Source organism: Aquarana catesbeiana, linkage group LG01 (genome assembly GCF_042186555.1).
Source record: "Aquarana catesbeiana isolate 2022-GZ linkage group LG01, ASM4218655v1, whole genome shotgun sequence".
NCBI lineage: Eukaryota > Metazoa > Chordata > Amphibia > Anura > Ranidae > Aquarana > Aquarana catesbeiana.
Genome location: NC_133324.1, coordinates 313,583,667 through 313,605,699, shown reverse-complemented (window position 1 = coordinate 313,605,699; position 22,033 = coordinate 313,583,667). Strand labels below are relative to the sequence as shown.

The 22,033-nt window shown below is 43.2% G+C and overlaps 1 protein-coding gene across 3 annotated transcripts in view; it reads left to right on the top strand.

Moving 5' to 3' along the window:
• The window catches only part of KIAA1671 (KIAA1671 ortholog), a 259,256-nt gene that overhangs the window by 55,473 nt on the left and 181,750 nt on the right, over nt 1–22,033 (top strand). For 2 of the 3 annotated variants that reach the window (XM_073629511.1, XM_073629503.1), the window contains exons 2-3: nt 1,471–2,972; nt 11,083–11,176. In XM_073629511.1, coding sequence (XP_073485612.1) covers nt 1,537–2,972; nt 11,083–11,176 — 1,530 coding nt within the window. In that variant the 5' untranslated portion in view covers nt 1,471–1,536. The remainder of the gene's footprint in view (nt 1–1,470; nt 2,973–11,082; nt 11,177–22,033) is intronic. The other variant, XM_073629519.1, reaches the window with a different exon arrangement.

The window sequence follows — 22,033 nt, the reverse complement described above, 5'->3', positions numbered from 1 at the left end:
TGGTCTTGTAGCCCATTCCAATTTTGTGCAGGTCAACAATCTGACGTCATTTGACATTTCTTTGGTCTTGCCATTGATGGTGAGGTTTGCATGGAAGAAAGATTGTGGAAAGGTGTCTTTTATACACATAACAAGTTGTCCTTAGGAGCACCTTCTTAAATTGACAGGCCTAAGCTATGTACCACATGAGCACATACTGTAGCCAGTCTGTAAGAGAGAGAATTCTTGTTGGTTGGTAGGTGATCAAATTTTTATCAATATTTTACTCACTGAACTGCAACTTGATTTATGACATTTGTATCCTGTTTGTTCTGGATTTTTGGTTGATATCATGTCTCTATCATTTATAATACACTTATGATAAAAATTCTAGACTCTTCAATTCTTTGTAATTTGGACAAACTTACAAAATCTGTAGGGGATCAAATAATTATTTCCACCATTGTATATACAGCGAGTGTTGAATGTTAAGATTCTGCCAGAGGCAGTAGCTCCTCAATAGCGCAAAGATCCAAAAAATGGGTAGCAGGATAGTTAAGTATTTAAATATTTTGCTGGGAGAGGCAGCACTCTGAGCCAGTCAGGTTCTGTTGCATGCCCATGTGCTTTCAATGAACAATCTGACAGAGACAAGTGACACGACCTAACAGTCTCCTGCCGCTCTTTCTCTGTCCCATCACTGAGAGCATAAAAGGTGACCAAGTTGTATTGCTTAAATCAGTATTTAACCCAAAACTGAACATGTAATATATTACAGCTTACCAATCATTAGATGTAGTGGCTGCATTTGTTTTGTTTTCTTTCTTGGGGGTTTTCCCCTCTGTCTTCACCTGGTGATGTGGCCAGTAAAACACCTACTGTATTAGAGTGCCCCCCATTCTGGATGAAGGAGCACAGGGGGATTTTCTGAGAGCAGCATTGTCAGTCTGGGGGAGGGTAGTGTTAGATGTACTAGCAGATTTAGATACACTAACAAATTGAAGCCAAACTTCAGCTCACCCTGCCAGTTACACAAGCAGTTACAGCAACCATTTGTTTCCCTTTTGCACTAAAGATTTTATATGAATAACTAAAAGTTGATCATTACAAAAGAGGATGTTCTTTTGAAAAACAGACTTTCGTGGCCAGATCACCAGATGAAAATAAAGGCAAAAAAGCCTAAAAAAGAAACAAATGCTTCCACCACATCTAAGAATTGTTAAGCTACAATATAATAAATCATTGCATTTGGGTTTAATGTTGCTTAAACAGCACTGGTTGGACAAAATTACAAATCATTTGTCAGGTAAAATGACTCCTGTTTATGTATTTAATGGTGTATCTAGGTATTTCTCTGGGATTCATTTTTAATGTAAATAATCCTATCCATGAGTGTAAAAACTATATTTAACACCTCTAGTTTGGAGTTGCGCTAACAATAATAAGTGTACAGCCGGTTAATTTATTTCTGTTTTTGTTTTGTTTTTTTAGAGCTACGGACTGGGTTACTCCATTGCTTAGAAAACCTTACAAATGGCATCATAACTAAAGAATGTCATGGCTACACGAGTAGAGCTAACAACGAGGAATGCAAGGAGTGATATTGTAAATGAGGGGAAATCTACCAGGTCATATGTTAGTCCTCTATCAGACGCAAGCAATAAGTCCAGTGAGTCCATTTCTAGTTCTCTTATTTTTGAAGAGACTGCAAGAGTTCCCTCCAAATCAGTGAACATGTTCAACGTAGGATTGAAGCCAAGACTTTCACCAAAGCCATTTACAAGGGAAAAACCTCCTGAAACCCGAAGGATTGTGGGAATGTCTGCAGATATGAAGTCAGAAAGTGATGTGCCATTTCAAACTTCTACCAGCATTTCCTTGTCTGATACAAAAACTGAAGACCATGAAAGAGGTCGTAGAATTTTTACCTCCACTTATCAACCAGACACTGAAGAGGACCAATTATATAAGTCGGATGTATTTTCTTCTTCCGTTTTTAGTAGAAAACAGACAAGCTCTAGCTGGACACCCACAGACATCGGAGAATCTAAATTGCTGTCACAGGCTGATGAACCGAAAGTGACATCAAAACCTCCACTGATGTCCAAAAAAACTGATGTTTTACAACAGCAGGAAAAAATCCATGCTAGCTCCTTCAGAAGACCCTCAGCAGATGCTACAGATGAACAAATGGAGGCTGTGGAAAAAGCAAAAGATAAGGCATTCCTGTCTGATTCAATGGACAGCTTAACTGTTAGAGCTCAGTTAAGGCCAAAGCGTCGTCCAGTATCTGCTATGTTTCTAGACTCTGTAAGTGACCAAACATCTGACAGTAAAATAACAGACAAGAGACATTGGAATAGAAGGCCACTTTCAGAGGACCTTACCTCATTATTTGAAAGTGGACTTCTTGGGAACCAAAAAGAGAGTCCCTCTGAAGAAACTAAGGAAAATAGACCTTTAAACAAAAGTTCCTTAAACAGTAGCATCACAGAGGACCAGTCTGATTTGGCATCCAAAGTGGGAGATTTTAGTAATGCTAAAAATGCCGGCAATGAAACAAGAACAGGTAGAAATAGGATTTCTTCAAGAAATTTGTTACCTGAAAGGTGGACAAAAGATACTATTACAGAAACCAGATCTAGTATGGAGCAGGAAAATACCACTGCTACTGAGGTTGACTCTATAATGAAGAGGTCAGTAAATAATAAGAACCAAGATTCTAAAGCTCTTCCTGATTCCACTGATGATTTAAGCAATGAGGTAAAGAACGCAGATGGCAGTGGCATTGCTCCTGGGATCACAAAAAAACGAATCAGTCGCTATCTTGCCAATACGAGCTCTACACTGGATTTACCTGATTCACCTACAAGTAAAGATAAACTTACTTTTACAGTTGAGAGAATGATTAGAGCAATCGGTTCTGATAAAGATATTGAATTAGGAAGACCACAAATGGCATCACAATATCAAACTGCAGACGTGACTAAGAAGTATGTATGGGTTAATACACATTTCTAAACTTATAGTTGTTAGGTGGGGAGTAAACGAATGACCTTCATTCAAAAGACAAGGTGTGCCTTACTATTTCTAAAGCTGAAAGACAACTAGATATGCAAGAAACTGTATCGATGCTTTATGACAGTACTAAGAATTAAGAAAATGATATTTTTCCTACTCTGCCCACATGCCAATTTCATTATGGTTTTTTGAAAGGGAGGGGAGTAAAAGAATATGTGCTGTTGGATTCTAAAGTGCCTCTGTTCATGGTGGCCACAGGTTAATTTAAAGCAGAACTGAAGGCAGAACTTTTTTTTTTTTTTTTTGTCATTTTGAATAGAGTAAGGTTGCAGGTTATAACCCCTGCTAAATTTTGTTTTATGTGTGCCACATTGGGGAGATTTCCCCTAACATCCCTGTCCCATAGTCACAATAGGAAGCAATAAGAAATCCCTCCAAAGTAAGGGAAATCCCAGGTAGTCACCGGGGCCACTACAATTAGTGTCCCTATTAACCTCTATTCCTGTTTTGGCAACCACTCAAAATTTGGGATTTTCTTTAACTTTTGGTGATAACAGTTATTAAGACAAGTGGGCGAATCTCCCTAACTGGGATTTAGGCTGACCATACATTATACAATCTACGTATACAACTTTCCTTTCGATTTACAGAAACCATATAATAGGAGGTCAAACCTAAACGCTTTCAATTTGTATGCAATCAGCAAGCCCTTGCACTACATAGTTATTATTATTATTATTATTATTATACAGGATTTATATAGCGCCAACAGTTTACGTAGCGCTTTACAACTTGAGGGTAGACAGTACAAATACAATACACTTTGATACAGTAGGAATCAGAGGGCCCTGCTCCTTAGAGCTTACAATCTAAGAGAAAGGTAAATCCTAAAGAAAATTGAATAAGAAAAATTTATGGTGTATGACCAGCTTTAGACCACAATAAAAAACTGACAACTGTTTTTTAATCTCTCCATTCTATCTAAAACTAAAAAAATGCCTAATTTATACCTTAAAATTCATCTAAAACGCAAAAAAAAAAAAAAAACTTATTGCCGTTAGCCATTCATGGGTGTAGATGTTGCATTTATTTTCTTTTGTTAGAGTAAGGGCATTTCTGCATATACAGAAAAATACCCTTTTAATCCCACCAGAATTCCATTGCCCTGTGCATTGAACTAAAATCTTAAAGTGATTGTAAACGGCTAAACGTTTTTTTTTTTTTTTTTAACCTGCAAGGTAAACTTACCTTAAAACAAAGCTCTTCCGCACTGAGCTGTCAGATCTGGAGGCCGCTTCCATCTTCATCCATCTTGCTTCCGGGTTCACCGACTCCAGCTCTGTGACTGGCTGGAGCCGTGATAACGTCACTTTGTGCATGCGCACGGGAGCTGCTGGTCATGGCACAGGGTTCTGAAGAAACGGCATGGTTGGCCGTTCCTTCATAAAGCCAGATGTCACTGGCTTTATGTACAGTAAATATCTCCTAAACGGTGCATGTTTAGGAGATCTTTACATAACCTATAGGTAAACCTTATTATATGCTTACCTGTAGGGTAAAAGTCGTGTATGGAAGTTGACTTCCACTTTAAGCAATGTTATTAGGCTTTCTAGTTGTCTCTGTGGACAGATCGATAGAACGTCTCCTCCTATGTTAAGGAGAAGTGGATGGGAGCTGTTCTGTAGTCTTAACACACTATCCTAGGGTGACAATACTGTTCCATAGATCAGCAAATCGGTGTTTTTACCCTGGGACAACAAGTGAGCTACTGTCAGTATCGCCAGATGAAAATGAAGGAAAAAGCATAAAAAAAATAAAAGTATAGCAGTCATCACATCCTCAGACTGTTAAGCTGCAGTATATAAAGTTTTTAGGTTTTGCGACACTTAAAGATAAAAACTCACATACAGGCCTATGCAATAATCTAATCAGTCCTTAAAGTACATCCAACCAAAACTTTTTTTTAATTTTTTTTTGGATAGAGTAGGGAGCCATTAAAACCCCGTCAAAGTTTTTTGTTTTTTTTCCCATCTGTGTCCCAGTTGGGAGATTTCCCATGTATACAAAACGGGAAGTGGGAGGGAATCTCTCTAAAGTAAGGTAAACCTACCTACTCTTAGTAGCCACTGAAACATTTTTTTTTTGTATTGCATTATGTGTCCCCAGTTCTGTAGACTGTTGTCACTGGGACTGAAGCTGAGGGGAAATCTTATACAAATGTATATCCACAAGAACAAAAAAAAAAATAATAATAAAATTACTCCAAAGTCATGCTGGTAGGTTAATTGGCTTCTGTCTAAATTGGCCCTAGTATATGAATGTGTTTGGGGACCTTAGATTGTAAGCTCCTTGAGGGTAGGGACCGATGTGAATGTACAGTGTGTATATATAAAGCGCTGCGTAAATTGACGGCGTTATATAAGTACCTTTTTAAAGTGGTTGTAAACAGATTACAATCACTTTAACCTACAGGAAAGCCTAGATTAAGGCTTACCTGTAGGTGCAAGAAATATCTCCCAAACCTAAAAGGTTTGGGAGATATTTGCAGGAATAGCGGCACCGATGTCACTGAGCGTGCCGTTTCTAACGGCGATCATGGCGTTTAATGGCGGCACCAGCGCACATGCGCGGGAATGACGTCATCGCGACTCGGGCCAGTCACAGCGCCGGAGCCGCGATACCCGGAAGTCACTCCAGGATAGATGGCGTCGTCGGAGGAGGCGAACGAGGGCCGATGCCGGGGCTTCGATCTCAGGTAAGTAATTCATAATGAGCTAGTATGCTATGCATACTAGCGCATTATTCCTTTGCCTTGCAGGGTGTATTTTTTTTTTTAAGAGGCTTTACTTCTTCTTTAAATAATAATAATGTGTGTGTATATATGTATGTATGTGTATATATATATATATATATATATATAACAACATGTTCTGCACTCATTTTCCTTTTAACAAGTTTACCGTTCATGTTCCAGTGAAGTTGGGTTAATAGAGTGATATAGCATAAAGCGATATTAAAGGCTAAGTTCGGTCAAAAAATAAATAATGCACGTAATTTTGCAAATAAAAAGGTACTTTTATTTTTTTGTACAAAATAAATGACATGGTTGTTTGGGTCGAGCCTAAAATAGGAAACACAATAATGGTCTGAAGCACCTTAAAATCAACAAAGGAGTAGCTCATAAAGAATAAATATAGGGTTATGGACTGCCATAGTCAAAGCTTCAACAGGTTCCCGTTCCCACTTCCGACTCAGTTTGCCACGGCGGTCTGAGCCGAAAGTTCAACTCCCCCTCTTTTCCCTGCAGCCTTTTGGGACACATCACAGGTCCCAGAAGACTATGGGACCATTCACAAGGCCCAGCGTGGCTTGCGTATGCACAGTAGGAAACTGGCTATGAAGCCTCAAGCCAAAGAATCGGTTCGGGTGAGGACATCGCTGGATCCCTGGACAGGTAAATGTCCTTTATATTAAGTCAGCAGCTAAAGTATTTGACAAGTTTAAGGCTTCATGTACACTGCTGCTGGTAAACGGACGTTTGGGAGCAGGTGGGCATTTTTTTCAACTGCTCCTGAACTCTCCTCTGTTATCTTATCAGTAGATGTACACAGGGTCATTTACAGTTGTTTCTAGGCAGTTGAGTTTAGAGGCTTTTTTTGGAACGCAAAAAAATGGGTCCAGAAGCTGAGTTTAGAGGCATTTCAAGTGCCAGAAGCTTCTAAACACGGGAACTCTCATTTAGCTGCATTTCGTTTACAGGCGTTTTTCATTTTTGGCTATTTTGTAAAAAAAATAATAACATTTTTATTTTTTTTAAAAAACGCTTCTAAACGCAAATGCGACATGTAAACGCGTCAAAACTAACGTTTTAAACGTTTGTTACTGTCAAGTTAAATCGTTCAGCAGAGGTTGTAAAAACATCCTGGTGTACATGAAGTCTAACAAGTTGAGCACAATAAACTAAACATTTCCCTGTAAATTATTTTTTAAGATTCTTACCCCAGCACTTGCAGTTTATTATGCAATTTATGCAGTTTTTAACTTTCAATGCTGCTGCCTCCTGCTCTCAGTGCTGCATCCCTGAACTTCTGGTTTTCACTGGAAAGAGTTAATAGTGAACAGTGGTGTCTCCAGCCAGTCTCTTAGCTTGGTGAAGGAAAGGGGAATGAGGAGGAGGGAGCAGGAGTGTGCCTTGCCATCCTAGGCTACTGGGTTGTGTTTCTATTGACGTGCTTAGTGTAGGGAGATACAACTCTAGTCACTACATGGAAGGGTGGCTCCATGGGATGCTGCAAGAGAAAGGAGCCACGCTAAAACAGGAAACCTAAACTTGTGGTAATGGCACCAGCTTAACCTGGAACATAGGCAAGGGTTAAAAGATAAAAAAAAAAACTGCACACCATTTGAGGCCTTGTTTATACTGTGGTCTAGTTCAGCGTACTCCCCACCGTATGTGACCTATTCAATGTGCTGGTGAAGGGTTTAGGGGGTTCAAAAAGACAATGAGGAGGCAATAGAGCGCCACCTCGTCACCACCTAAATGCCCTCTGAAATGCCGTCAAATGCCCTCTTCAAAGTGTGTAAATAAGCCCTAAGTGATTAAATCAGCTGCTGAAAATGCTTAAAAATACTGAGGATTTAATATCACTTTAATAAGGTTTGCATGGAGAAGTGTTCAAAGTTTCAGATATTGGTAGGCAATTATAAACAAAATGCCTAAAAAGTAATTTCTACTACAGGGGGATATACCAGCTTTTAATGCCACGGGTGTACCTATATTTTCCGCAGTACACCATTACATGTATTAATGTTTTTGTTGAATAAATGATGAAATTGCATTATTTTCTTGTTCTATTCCGGTATTATCATTATCTGTAGACACTATCTTAATTATGATCTAATGTTTGCAGAAAAAGACAACAATTTCCATGAGATATACTTCATTTTTCACATGACTATACACAATCAACATTGGGTCAGTTTTTGTACTCCTTCATTGTTGGTATACAGAATATAGTACTGATGATTTGCAGTTTGTAATCCTGGGTTGAGTTCACGGGCCTTCTTCTTATCTACAGTAAATATAAAAAGTCTACACACCCCTGTTCAAATGTCAGGTTTCTGTGAAGTAAAAAAATGAGACAAAGATAAATCATTTCAGAACTTTTCCCACCTTTTTAATGTGACCTATAAACTATACAACTCAGTTAAACAACAAACTGAAATCTTTTAGGTGGAGGGAAGTAAAAATAAAAAACTAAAATATGGTTGCATAAGTGTGCACACCCTTAAACTAATACTTTGTTGAAGCACCTTTTGATTTTATTAGAGCATTCAGTCTTTTTGGGTATGAGTCTATCAGCATGGCACATCTTGACTTGGCAATATTTGCCCACTCTTCTTTGCAAAAAGACTTCAAATCTGTCAGATAGCAAGGGCATCTCCTGTGCACAGACCTCTTCAGATCACCCCACAGATTTTCAATCGGATTCAGGTCTGGGCTTTGGCTGGGCCACTCCGAAACTTGAATCTTCTGGTGAAGCCATTCCTTTGTTGATTTGGATGTATGCTTTGGGTCGTTGACATGCTGAAAGATGAATTTCCTCTTCATGTTCAGCTTTCTAGCTGAAGCCTGAAGGTTTTGTGCCAATATTGACTGGTGTTTGGAGCTGTTCATAATTCCCTCTACTTTGACTAAGGCCCCTAGGGGTCCCAGCTGAAGAAAAACAGCCCAAAAGCATGATGCTGCCACCACCATGCTTCACTGTGGGCATGGTGTTCTTATGGTGATGTGCAGTGTTGTTTTTGCAACAAATGTATCTTTTGGAATTATGGCCAAAAAAGTTTAAACCTTGGTTTCATCAGACCATAGCACATTTTCCCACATGCTTTTGGGAGACTTCAGATGTGTTTTTGCAAAATGTAGCCAGGCTTGGATGTTTTTCTTCGTAAGAAAAGGCTTCTGTCTTGCCACTCTACCCCATAGCCCATACATATGAAGAATACGGGAGATTGTTGTTACATGTACCACACAGCCAGTACTTGCCAGATATTCCTGCAGCTCCTTTAACCACTTGCCTACCAGGCACGAACACCCCATTCCTGCCCAAGCCATTTTTCAGCTTTCAGCGCTGTCGCACTTTGACAATTGCGTGGTCATACTACACTGTACCCAAACAAATTTTTGATCATTTTCTTCACACAAATAGAGCTTTCTTTTGCTGGTATGTAATCACTGTTGGTTTTTTTTTTTTTTTTTTACAAAAAAAAAGACCAAAAATTTTGAAAAAAATTTTTTTTACTTTTTTCTGTCAGTAAATTTTGTAACTAAGTAATTTTTCGCCTTCACTGATGTGCGCTGATGAGGCGGCACTGATAGGCTGAACTGGTGGGCATTGATGAGGTGGCACTGAGGCGGCACTTATGGGCACTGATGAGGTGGCACTGATGAGGCAATAATATGTCACACTTATGGGCACTGATAGGTGGCACTGTTAGGTGGCACTGGTGGGCACTGATAGGTGGCAATGGCGGGCACTGAGAGGCGGCACTGGTGGGCAAGGATAGGCGGCATGGATAGGCGGTACAGATGGGCAATGATAGGCATTGATGGGTGGCACTGATGGGCGACACTGGGCAATGATGGGCAGCACTGATGGGCAATGATGGGCAGCACTGATAGGCGGCACTGACTGACATGGCTAATGGGCACTGATTTGTGGCACTTATGGGCAGTGTGGGCACTGATTGCTGCCACTGGTGGGCTATGATCACTGGCATTGGTGGGCACTGTATGCTGGCATTGGTGGGCATGGTATTTTATTTATTTATGGCAGTTTTTTTATATATTGTAATCAGGGCACTGATGATCAGTGCCCTGATTACTTCCCTAGGTGTCCCCCTGTGAGGAGATGCCGCTGATTGGCTCTCCTACCCTCACACTCTGTCAGTGTGAGGCGAGGAGAGCCGATTACCGGTATCTCCGTGTTTTCATGTGACCGGCTGTGATTGGACACAGCCAATCACATGGTTAAAGAGCCACGGACTCGGCTCTTTACACAGATCAGTGTTGCACCGTGTCCTAGCAACACGGTGCGGCCACGATCACCGCGGGCGCGCGAGAGCGGCTGTTCTTTGCTGCCGTCATATGACGGCGGCCCAGAACAAGAGCTGCACCGCCCCGCCGTCATATGACGGTGGGCGGGCAGCAACTGGTTAATGTTGCTGTAGGCATCTTGGCAGCCTCCCTGACCAGTTTTCTTCTCATCTTTTCATCAATTTTGGAGGGATGTCCAGTTCTTGGTAATGTCACTGTTGTGCCATATTTTCTCCACTTGATGACTGTCTTCACTGTGTTCCATGGTATATCTAATGCCTTGGAAATTCTTTTGTACCCTTCTCCTGACTGATACCTTTTAACAATGAGATTCCGCTGATGCTTTGGAAGTTCTCTGCGGACCATGGCTTTTGCTGTAGGATGCGACTAAAAAAATGTCAGGAAAGACCTACTAAAACAGGTGAACTTAATTTGGGGTTAATCAGAGGCATTTAAATGATGGTAGGTGTTTACTGACTCCTATTTAATATAAGTTTTAATGTGATTGCCTCATTCTGAACATCGCTACATCCCCAGTTATAAAAGGGTGTGCACACTCATGCAACCATATTTTTACTCCCCAGTTTATAGGCCATATTAAAGGTAGAAAAAGTTCTGAAATGATTTATGTGTGTCTCCTTTTTTTTATATCACAGAAACCGGACAATGCTGAAAAGTGTCTGGAACAAACTTTGTCTCAACTTGATCAGTTTCATTTTCAAAGCTTTGTGAAAAAAAAAAAAAAAAATAGAAGCAAATGGGTTGCTGTGAGCAAGAGCACCAGTTGAGGTAGAACTTGTCTCAGGCACTTTTATTTATCCTCAATAGTGACTTCATATGTGTATGCTTACAGTGGGGGGAAGTTAGTTTAATGCAGAATACTTGGTACTATATAAATAAGTGAAAGAAATAGGGATGGACATTATCACTAATGGTTTTCTAGTTTGGCATCATACATATGTTTTATTATGACTTTTTTTCTACAGTTTTTCAACACCCTCTTCAAATGTGGAGCCAAGATCAGGGAAAACAGATGAAGAGAGGAATGCCTTGACCTCACAAGATGTCGGAGTTCAAAAGGTTAGATTGTGTTGGATAACCTCTCAAGCAACTGAAAGAGTGTTCATGGTCAAACTAGTAGCCAAGGGACAGTTTTGAAAAGAACTTTGTCGAAAGTCAACTGAAGCCTTGACAGTTGCTGCGTGTCAACTGCCAAACTTTATATACAAAGTAATGCCTCGTTCACATCATGTGCAGAGACCAGCGTTTTTCTGCATGCGTTCTGCAAGGGTACAAAGAAAACATTTTGTTCTCTATGTGCCCTATTCACACCACAGAAATGATCTCATATGCAGATTTTTTCTGCTCTGGAATCTGCAACCTGTATAAAATTTACGGAAATGTGCATAAAAACTAATGTAAACTGATGCCTCTGCAAGTGAAATCTGTGTGTTTTTCACCATCCGTTTTTCTGCGCGTATGTAAATATGGCCTTAGAGTGTGTATAGTGAGGTAGTTATCAAGCTGCAAATGTGAAACTTCAGGTGGCCTCTAAATTCCTAACTAAAGTGGAGCTAAGCCATCCTGTTCTTTTCAGCCAAGGAAGCTGCCATCTTAGCCTCTTTTTGTTCTGCAACTGCCATGATGCTGCACATGTGATCGGTTATCACACCAGCTATTTGATGGTTTGACAATTTGTTTAAGAGCGCATCCTATGTGACAGCATTCCTGGCATGCTGAGAATGTAACCTGTTTTATACCATTAAACCTCTTCAAACTTTAGGGCTTGTCTTAGGCCCCTTCCACATGGGGCGGACTCCGCAAGGAATCTGTCTGCAGTAGTTGCGGCCAGTGTTTTTTTTTTTTTTTTTTTTGGGGGGGGGGGTGGCAAACATCCTATGACTCTAATCAGGTTCTTCAAAAAACACCCTTGCCGCTCTAACTCATATGCCTGGTGACCCGAAAGGTGCTGGACACATGAATAGGGGGCGGCTGTGGCTAGATTAATGCCATGCTATGCATGAATCCACTGCATATAGGGGTTGGTGAGGATAGGGGGCGGTGCCCCTTTTGGACGGGCCACCCCTGGTTTGCAGGCAGATGGCTGGTCCATATCTGTTCCGCTTACGCAGAGCGGACACAGACGCAGCAGCCTCTCCTGTATGGGCGGTTGGATGTAAACAGACCTCCTGTCTGTTTACACTTGACTGCTATCCAATCTGATCTACTAGACGAACGAGGAACGGATTGGGTGTCGGTGGGTGTAAATGGATACATCTCCATTTACATCTCCATTTACACCCGATCGAGTCCGCCTGAAAAACTGATAGGTGGATCCAATCATGTGAAAGGGGTCTTAAAGGGCTTTTCTTCACTTTAGAATTGCTTCTAGTCCCATACAAGTCTATAGGGTTGTTAAAGCAGCTGAAGTAGGCCAAATGCAAGTCAACTGCACCTGCAATGAATTCTAAATGATCTCAGAAACATCTCAGACTGAAATGGAAGCTCATTGACACAGCCCTTACTTTTTTCAGCCTGACACTTTAACTGTATCCATGGGAAATCTAAATTACATGCAAGTCTGCAGGGGTATAATGAAAATGGACCTACTAGCCAGATTCCTGCACAAGCTTAGTAGTGAATTATTTTTTTCAATAACAAACATGTCATACTTATCTGCTCTGTGCAATGGGTTTGTACAGAGCAGCCTTGATTCCCCCCCCCCCCCCCCTTTATCTTGAGTCTCCTGCTGGCACTGCATAGACACACAGAATATGGCTTGGCCCTGCCTCCCTTCTCACTGGCTGTGATTTGACAGCAGCAGGAGCCAATGGATCCCGCTGCTGTCTCCGAGCATATAAGGAGGAAGAGAGCAAAGAGAGCTGCTGCTCTTGTGCACAGTTCCTGATCGAGATTGGGCTCAGGTAAGTATAAGGGTGGGCTGGGGGATGCTGTACCCAGGTTTTTTACCCTAATGCAGAGAATGCATTATGGTAAAAAACCTTTAGCCTTCAGAATATGACAAATCTAGAAGGGGCTTTAAAAGTTATACCTCAGCTATGGTTTCTTAAATGTATTGCCCACCTGGCTCCAAGTATTTGTCCAATCACGTCCTTAGTGATGGAACAGCAATTTGCCTATTATGGATTTTAAAACAGCTTTTGAGACGCCTTTATTAAATGTCAACATCAGAATTTCTTGTTTCACATTGTAAGTTGTGCTACATCACTTGAAGTGATACTAAAGTCTCGTTTTCTTTCATTTAAAAAAAAAAAAAAACATGTTATACTTACCTGGTCTTTGCAGTGGTTTTGCACAGAGCAGCCCAGATACTCCTCTTTTCTCGAGTCCCTCGCAGGCACTCCTGGCCCCTCCCTCCTGCCGAGAGCCCCCACAGCAAGCAGCTTGCTATGGGGGCGCCCGAGCTGAGCCGCTGCTCCTGTGTGTCCATTCAGACATGAAGCCGTGACTCAGCCCCGCCCCCTCTCTCTCCTCATTGGCTCACTGACTTTGACAGCAGCGGAAGCCAATGTGCCTCGCTGCTATCGCAGCCAATGAGGAGGGAGAGTCCTGGACAGCCGAGACTCACGTGCAACATCGCTGGATCGAGATGGGGCTCAGGTAAGTATGAGGGGGGCTGCTGCACACAGAAGGTTTTTATCTTACTGCATAATGCATGAATGCATTAGGATAAAAAAAAACATTTTGACTTTAGAACCACTTTAAGCTGTATCTGTGGTAGAACAGCACCCTCTGAGAGGGTATAGTACAGGGGGGGTTAGGGTTGAATGGGAGCCGTTCTCCAAGCCGGGGCAAGAGAGAGTAGAGGAAGAGGTGAGCTAGCTGGATCATCAGAGAGCGGGGATTGCCCACTGTAACAGCTTTATTTTGAATTGCCAGGTGTTCCCACCACTCGTCATCCCACAGTCCCCCCTCCTGGCCCGGTGCATTTGATAGACAGAACACAGGTGCAAGGCCGGGACATGTGACGTTATCAAAGGCGCCGGCCAGAAGGCAGGACTGTGTGACAGTGAGTGACGGGAACACTGGGCAATTCAAAAGAATGCTGTTACAACGGGCACTCCCCTCTCTCTGATAGTTCGGCCGGTTCGCCTCTTCCTCTGCACAGGTCAGGCTGCATCGATGGGCACAGGTCAGGCTGCATCGATGGGCACAGGTCAGGCTGCATCGATGGGCACAGGTCAGGCTACATTGCTGGGCACTGGTGTGACCACACCTATGGGCACTGATAAAGTTGTTGTCAATATTTATTTTTGTAACTTAATTCTGCATAAAATATTTAAGTGTCATTTTATAGGATAATTTATGAGGTCGTGTTTAGGGGCGGGGCATGGTAAGGGTTGGGTGGGGCAATTGGTGGCAAGTAACCCTTAAGGCCTGGCTAGTAGCTCAGGACTTGAAATTTTGAGCCCTGGTATAGTAGATACCCCCAGGTTGTCTTTTAGAATTCTCTGGGAGCACTATACCTTTGGGGTGCTCTAATATGAATATCAAATTCAGCTGTGTTATTTTGTGGGTGGGGTGGGAGACAAAGTAATGGGTTACTTGCAGCTTTAATACTAAGAGTTTATTTGTATAGCAAAACATTGAACCAAATGATGTGTTTTGGTTCGATTACTGCTGCTTGCAGTTTAATTTTCATACATAGTAGAGGTCACGGGAATGAGAGACTTGTTTGCTGCAGGGCCTGTGGGGTATTTTTGGCTGTAGTTAATAAAATGCTGTCTGAAAAGCTTGGTTTGTTATTTCACATGGACTAGAGAAAGCATTTCCTGCTTTCTTTCCCAAGATTGTTTAGGGTTCAGAGTTAGAATGCTGAGGAATGTACACTCTAAGTTAAAGGTTTACTTAAAAAAAAAAAAAAAAAAAAAAAATGGAAAGAATTTAATGTTTTGAATTTGCACACACTAGCATTACACTTGCTTTTGCACATCTGCACATTTAATTTGAAGATTAAGGCCTCATGCACACGAGACGCTGTTAAACTCGCGTTCAGAGGCAGTTGGACACTTTTTTCAACTGCCCCTGAACCCATTTAATGTTATCCTATGTGTCCATGTACACAGTCTCGTTTTTTGACGTTTTCGGGCAGTTGCGTTTAACCTCGTTTTTGCGGAAGCCAAAAAATGGGTTCAGACGCAAAAGTTTTCAACGTTTCAGACGCCAAACGCCGGTACCGTGTTTAGCCGCGTATGCGTTTATAAGTGTTTTTTTACAACCCGAATTTGGGGCCCCATATCTCGGGGCCACTTGGTGCTAGGAACTCCAAATTTGGCATCTCGGACCCATTTAGTTGCAGGAGCCCCAAATTTGGTGTTTGGTGGAACTAGCACTACAACATATCCAAATTTGGAGTTCCTAGCACCAAGTGGCCCCAAGATATGGGGCCCCAAATTCGGGTCACAATGTCATTCTCTGCTGCAGAAAAGTGCTTGACATTTTGCGACCTGACTTTGGGGCCCCATATCTCGGGGCCACTTAGTGCTAGGAACCTCAAATTTGGATATGTTGTAGTGCTAGTTCCACTGTGTTAGTACACCAAATTTGGGGTCCCTGCAACTAAGTGGGCCCGAGATACGGGGGCCCAAATTTGGGTCGCAAAGTGTCATTCTCTGCTCTGCAAACGCGGCTAAACGCGGCATGCAAACTCGGCAAAACATATGTTTCTAAATGCCGGTTTCAGCTTTTAAAAACCTGTGTTCGCAGAGTTTGCACCAGCGTCTCGTGTGCATGAGGCCTTACTCCAGAATAGTTTCTAAATCCTCCCATTACTACTTCTCCGTTTTTTTTCCAGCTTAGTTTTTTTAAATAAGTACCTTTATTTTTTTTTTGTGCAGAAGGTCATCCTTTTACAAGGGAGAGAACAGTTATGTCCAGGCACCATGAGGACAGATCAGTTAAGCACTGATGCCAATTCCATTTTCTGTTTGATGCAAATGTATCAAAATACAATTCCCATCATGCAGTGGAAATTAGTGCATTTAAAGGGTGTGAGTAGGTGATCAGAGACTATTTCCTGGTCTGTCAGTCAAGGTATACTGTCATGGAGGATGGGGCAACCCTGGAGTCTGAGATGCCAGGGTCCTCCCACTGCAGCGAGCGGCAATGTAATGACACCGTAACTGTTAGAAATAAACTAAAATGGGGAAGTTACACTGCTGGTGGCTCAGGGAAGAGCGGGCACAGTGGCTACTGGTCTTACTTACAAGATATTAGCTACTCTGAGCCCTGAAAATGCTGCATTTAATAAAAAATTGGCTAGCTGCTGCTATGTTTATTATTATTATTATTATACAGGATTTATATAGCGCCAACAGTTTAGTCATCGCTTTACAACATGAGGGCAGACAATACAATTACAATACAATTCAATACAGGAGGAATCGGAGAGCTCTGCTTGCTAGAGCTTACAATCCACGATGATTACAAACTATATTTGTTAAAGGTAGGCATGAACTGACTGTAAAAAAGGCGATTTAAATTTTCTACCTGGAGCTTTAATATAATGTCTTTACTTTTCAGCACATAGATGCAGATATCTATTGCTACATAGGATTTTCCCTACTACAGCCCCCCCTCCCTTTATTACTGGTCTGGTATACTTGAGTAGTGTGGGAGTGCATTTCTCAGAATATCATTGCAGAGGGCGAAAATCGGTTCAGTAAAATGCGGAGCAAAAGGAAAAGAATTTGTAGCAGGCTCAGTGGTTTGATGCAGAGGTAGATAAAGTTGCTCAACATACCACTCCAAGCTGCACTAATACAATGGCAAGTCATTGGATGCTTACCAAGTGGGTTCATTTACACTGCTTCATTGACAAGCTAGAAAAGATGAAATGGGGCCAAACATCGACCAGATTCTTCCCCACAGTAAAATGTATTGCAGTTTACAAAATTAACTAGGATTTTTTTTTAATCTTTTCTGTTTTACAGGTTTTATGATTGATCTCTCACAGGGGCAGACTGACCATTCGGGCACTCGGGCACTGCCCGAGGGCCCCATGCCACTAAGGGGCCCCATCAGGGTTGCCAGCCTCAATAAAACCAGGGACAGTATGTAAAAATCTGTTTTTTTTTTTTTTTTAAATACCAAGATTATAGCTGCCCCGCCTCTCCAGTACCTTTTCAGTGTTTGTATGTGTATTCTGTGTGTGTATATTGTGTGTCTGTATACTGTATGTATGTGTGTGTATACTGTGTGGCCCCATAATCTCCTATTGCCTGGGGGCCCCCATAATCTCCTATTGCCTGGGGGGGCCCCCATAATCTTCTATTGCCGGGGGGCCCCCATAATCTCCTATTGCCTGGGGGCCCCCATAATCTCCTATTGCCTGGGGGCCCCCATAATCTCCTATTGCCTGGGGGGCCCATGAGTTGTCAGTCCACCCCTGATCTCTCATATTCTGGTGGTGGTGGTAGTGTCACCACAATTTTGCCTGTATATTCACATCCTCTATACTGAGTTGCAATCATATCAAAGTTTCTTCTGTTCTCTTGCTTTTAAATACTGTAACTGTATGTTAACACTGCGTTCAGTAGCCTTGGCTTTTACCTTGGAATATTGGCTTGAAATATTACCCCCCTGTACTTTGACTGTCACGTGTGTAGAAATGTATTTCCTACGGTCATGTTCTTCAAGAAGCAGGTTACTGTCCCTTGGCACCCTGATAAGCTTTTATGGTCCGGACTTTGTGTCGGTCTTGCAGCCATCATTTGAATTATTTACTTTACCATCATACTTGAATTTACAGCTCTTACAAATGCAGTAATGGTTTAGTTTAGTGCGGTGACCTCCTCTGGTGTCTTATTTTTGGCTGCAGATATTGGAGGAGATTTACTAAATCTGGGGCACACAGACTCTGACGCCGCTGTGCATAGCAATCAGCTTCTAGATTTTATTGGCAAATAATTGAACAAGCTGAAGTTAGCAATTGATTTGTTACTATGCACAGCTGCACCAGTTTTAGTAAATCTCTGTACTTGGTTTAGGCTGGGTTCACACTGGTCCGACAAACGCTCCGACATTGGGAGCTCATGTCGCATGACGTGTGAAATTTAATGTTTCCCTATGGGAGCCGTCCTAACTGGTCCGACACAAGTCGTTCCGACTTTAGAAATGCTCCCTGTACTACTTTGGTCCGACTTTGATCCTACTTCAGCCTATTGACTATCATTGAAGTCGGATCAAAGTCGGATTGCCGTCTTGCATGATCCGACTTCGGCACGCGACTTGTGCTCAGATGTTCTTGAGGGGGAACTCCGCGCCAAATTTTAAATAAAAAACCGGCATGGGTTCCCCCTCCAAGAGCATACCAGGCCCTTGGGTCTGGTATGGACCTTGAGGGGAACCCCCTACGCCGAAAAAACGGCGTGGGGGGTCGCCCCCAATCCATACCAGACCCTTATCCGAGCACGCAGCCCGGCCGGACAGGAATGGGGGTGGGGACGAGCGAGCGCCCCCCCCCCCCTCCTGAACCGTACCAGGCCGCATGCCCTCAACATGGGGGGTGGTGCCTTGGGGGAGGGGGCGCACTGCGGCCCCCCCACCCCAAAGCACCTTGTCCCCATGTTGATGAGGACAAGGGCCTCTTCCCGACAACCCTGGCCGTTGGTTGTCGGGGTCTGCGGGCGGGGGCTTATCGGAATCCGGGAGCCCCCTTTAATAAGGGGGCCCCCAGATCCCGGCCCCCCACCATATGTGAATGAGTATGGGGTACATCGTACCCCTACCCATTCACCTAGGGAAAAAGTGTCAATTAAAAAAAAACACTACACAGATTTTTAAAGTAATTTATTAGACAGCTCCGGGGGTCTTCTTCCGACTTCGGGGGTCTCTCCGGTTCTTCTCCGCGCTCTCCGGGTCTTCTGCCGGGCTCCTCCGCTATTTTCTGCTCTTTTGCTATAGCGGAGGAGCCCGGTCTGCTGCCTTCTTCTCTTCGGGGGTCTCTCCGGTTCTTCTCCGCGCTCTCCGGACCTTCTGCCGGGCTCCTCCGCTCTCTTCTGCTCTTTTGCCGCTCTTTTGCTATAGCGAAGGAGCCCGGTCTTCAATCTTCTGCCTTCTGCTCTCTTCTCCTGATGTTGACACGACGCTCTCTGGGGCTGGAATGCACTCTGAGCGCTCCGCTCTGACTTATATAGGTGGTGACCACGCCCCCTTATGCCGTCACAGTCCCTGGGCATGCTGGGACTGTGACGTTTTAGGGGGCGTGGTCATCACCCGATGACCACGCCCCCTTATGCCGTCATAGTCATGCCGTTCGGAGAGACCCCCGAAGTCGGAAGAAGACCCCCGGAGCTGTCTAATAAATTACTTTAAAAATCTGTGTAGTGTTTTTTTTTAATTGACACTTTTTCCCTAGGTGAATGGGTAGGGGTACGATGTACCCCATACTCATTCACATAGGGTGGGGGGCCGGGATCTGGGGGCCCCCTTATTAAAGGGGGCTCCCGGATTCCGATAAGCCCCCGCCCGCAGACCCCGACAACCAACGGCCAGGGTTGTCGGGAAGAGGCCCTTGTCCTCATCAACATGGGGACAAGGTGCTTTGGCCCCCTCCCCCAAGGCACCACCCCCCATGTTGAGGGCATGCGGCCTGGTACGGTTCAGGAGGGGGGGGGGGGGGCGCTCGCTCGTCCCCACCCCCATTCCTGTCCGGCCGGGCTGCGTGCTCGGATAAGGGTCTGGTATGGATTGGGGGCGACCCCCCCATGCCGTTTTTTCGGCGTAGGGGGTTCCCCTCAAGGTCCATACCAGACCCAAGGGCCTGGTATGCTCCTGGAGGGGGAACCCATGCCGGTTTTTTTATTTAAAATTTGGCGCGGTGTTCCCCCTAAAGATTCATACCAAACACTGCCGGGTATTGGCGGGGATCCAAGTCGGATCCCCGTTCATTGAAAGTCGGACACATGCCGGCTTCATGTCGCAGGGCAAAGTCGGATCCAAAGTAGGACGGCTGTCGTGTCGCACCAGTGTGAACCCAGCCTTAAAAGTGACATTCTACGCACATCTCGTACACAAACCTGACCATGTTCAGTTATAATTTTATCCTTGCACACCTATTGACCTTTTAATTATTGCATTTCAATTGTATTACAATTACAATTCACATATTAGAGTGTGTAAAAAGTAAATTCACGCCACTCCCTCTCGTCTTACCTTTTGTGTTAGGTTATCCGCAGAAACATACTTGCACATCCAGCGAATCCAGCAGTGCTCTGTAAGGATCCACTGCTGCACACTCAGTCCCATGCCACCATACTTCCCCCTAACTTCATCAGGAGAAGACTGTCACTTTTAGGTCCTTGCAGCCAACCCCCTTGTGATGCACAGCAGCATGTGCTCTGTAAAGTACCCGTGAACCCTTGGGATGCCTGATTTGAGTATCCCTAGGATCTGCAGGCAGCTGAATATATCATTCTCACCTAAGAGGGAAGTGGGTGGGGAAGAATGGCGGTCTGTTTTGAAATATATCTAAACCATATTTCAGTTTACAAGTTTGAAGATTACATAGTTATATAGTTGATGAGGTTGAAAAAAAAGACACAAGTCCATCAAGTCCAACCTGTGTGTGTGCTTTTATATCAGTATTACATTGTATATCCCTGTATGTTGTGGTTGTTCAGGTGCTTATCTAATAGTTTTTTGAAATTATCTATGCTCCCTGCTGAAATCACCGCCAGTGGAAGAGAATTCCACATTCTTACCGCTCTTACAGTAAAGAACCCTCTACACAGTTTAAGGTTAAACTGCTTCTCTTCTAATTTTAGTGAATGGCCACGTGTCTTTTTTAAATTCCCTATCGGGGAAAAGTTTTATCCATATTGTGGGGTCACCAGTACGGTATTTGTACATTGAAATCATATCCGATCTCTCGAGCGTCTCTTCTCCAGAGAGAATAAGTTCAGTGCTTGCAGTCTTTCCCCATAGCTGTGATCCCCCAGTCTCTTAATTAGCTTTGTTCCCCTTCTCTGGACTCTCCCCAGTTCCAGCACATCCTTCCTGAGGACTGGTGCCCAGAACTGGACGGATAATCCCAGCTGCGGCCGGACCAGAGTCTTGTAGAGAATTATCGTTTTATCTCTGGAGTTAATCCCCTTTTTAATGCATGCCAATATTCTGTTGACTTTGCTTGCAGCAGTTTAGCATTGCATGCTATTGCTGAGCCTATCATCTACTAGGACCCCAAGGTCCTTTTCCATCCTAGATTCCCCCAGAGGTTTTCCCCCTAGTGAGTAGATTGCATTCATATTTTTGCCACCCACATGCATTATTTATTTTTTTACACTGAACCTCGTTTGCCATGTAGTTGCCCACCCCATTAATTTGTTCAGATCTTCTTGCAAGGTTTCCACATCCTGCGGATAAATTATTGCCCTGCTTAGCTTTGTACCATCCGCAAATACAGAGATTTAGCTGTTTATCCCGTTCCCCAGGTCCTTTATGAATATATTAAATAGGATTGGTCCCAGGACAGAACCTTGGGGGACCCCACTTTCCACACCGGACCAATCCGAGTATTCCCCATTTATGACCACCCTCTGAACTCGCCCTTGTGGCCAGTTTTCAATCCGTGTACTCACCCTACTCACCCTCATCCATGCCAACGGACCTTATTTTGTACAGTAAACATTTATGGGGAACTGTGTCAAATGCTTTTGCAAAATCCAGACAAACCATGTCTACGGGCCTTCCTTTATCTAGATGGCAACTTATACCTTACAACTTACCTCCTCATAGAAGGTTTGGTAAGAACGATTCTTCATGAATCCATGCTGATTACTGCTAATGATACCGTTTTCAGTACTAAAATCTTGTAAGATGTGGAGACTTCATTATTAATTTTCTTTTTTAAGGCCTAGTTCATTATCTGCAATTACCAAAAACGAACTCCTGATTCTGTAAGAAATCTTGTATCCT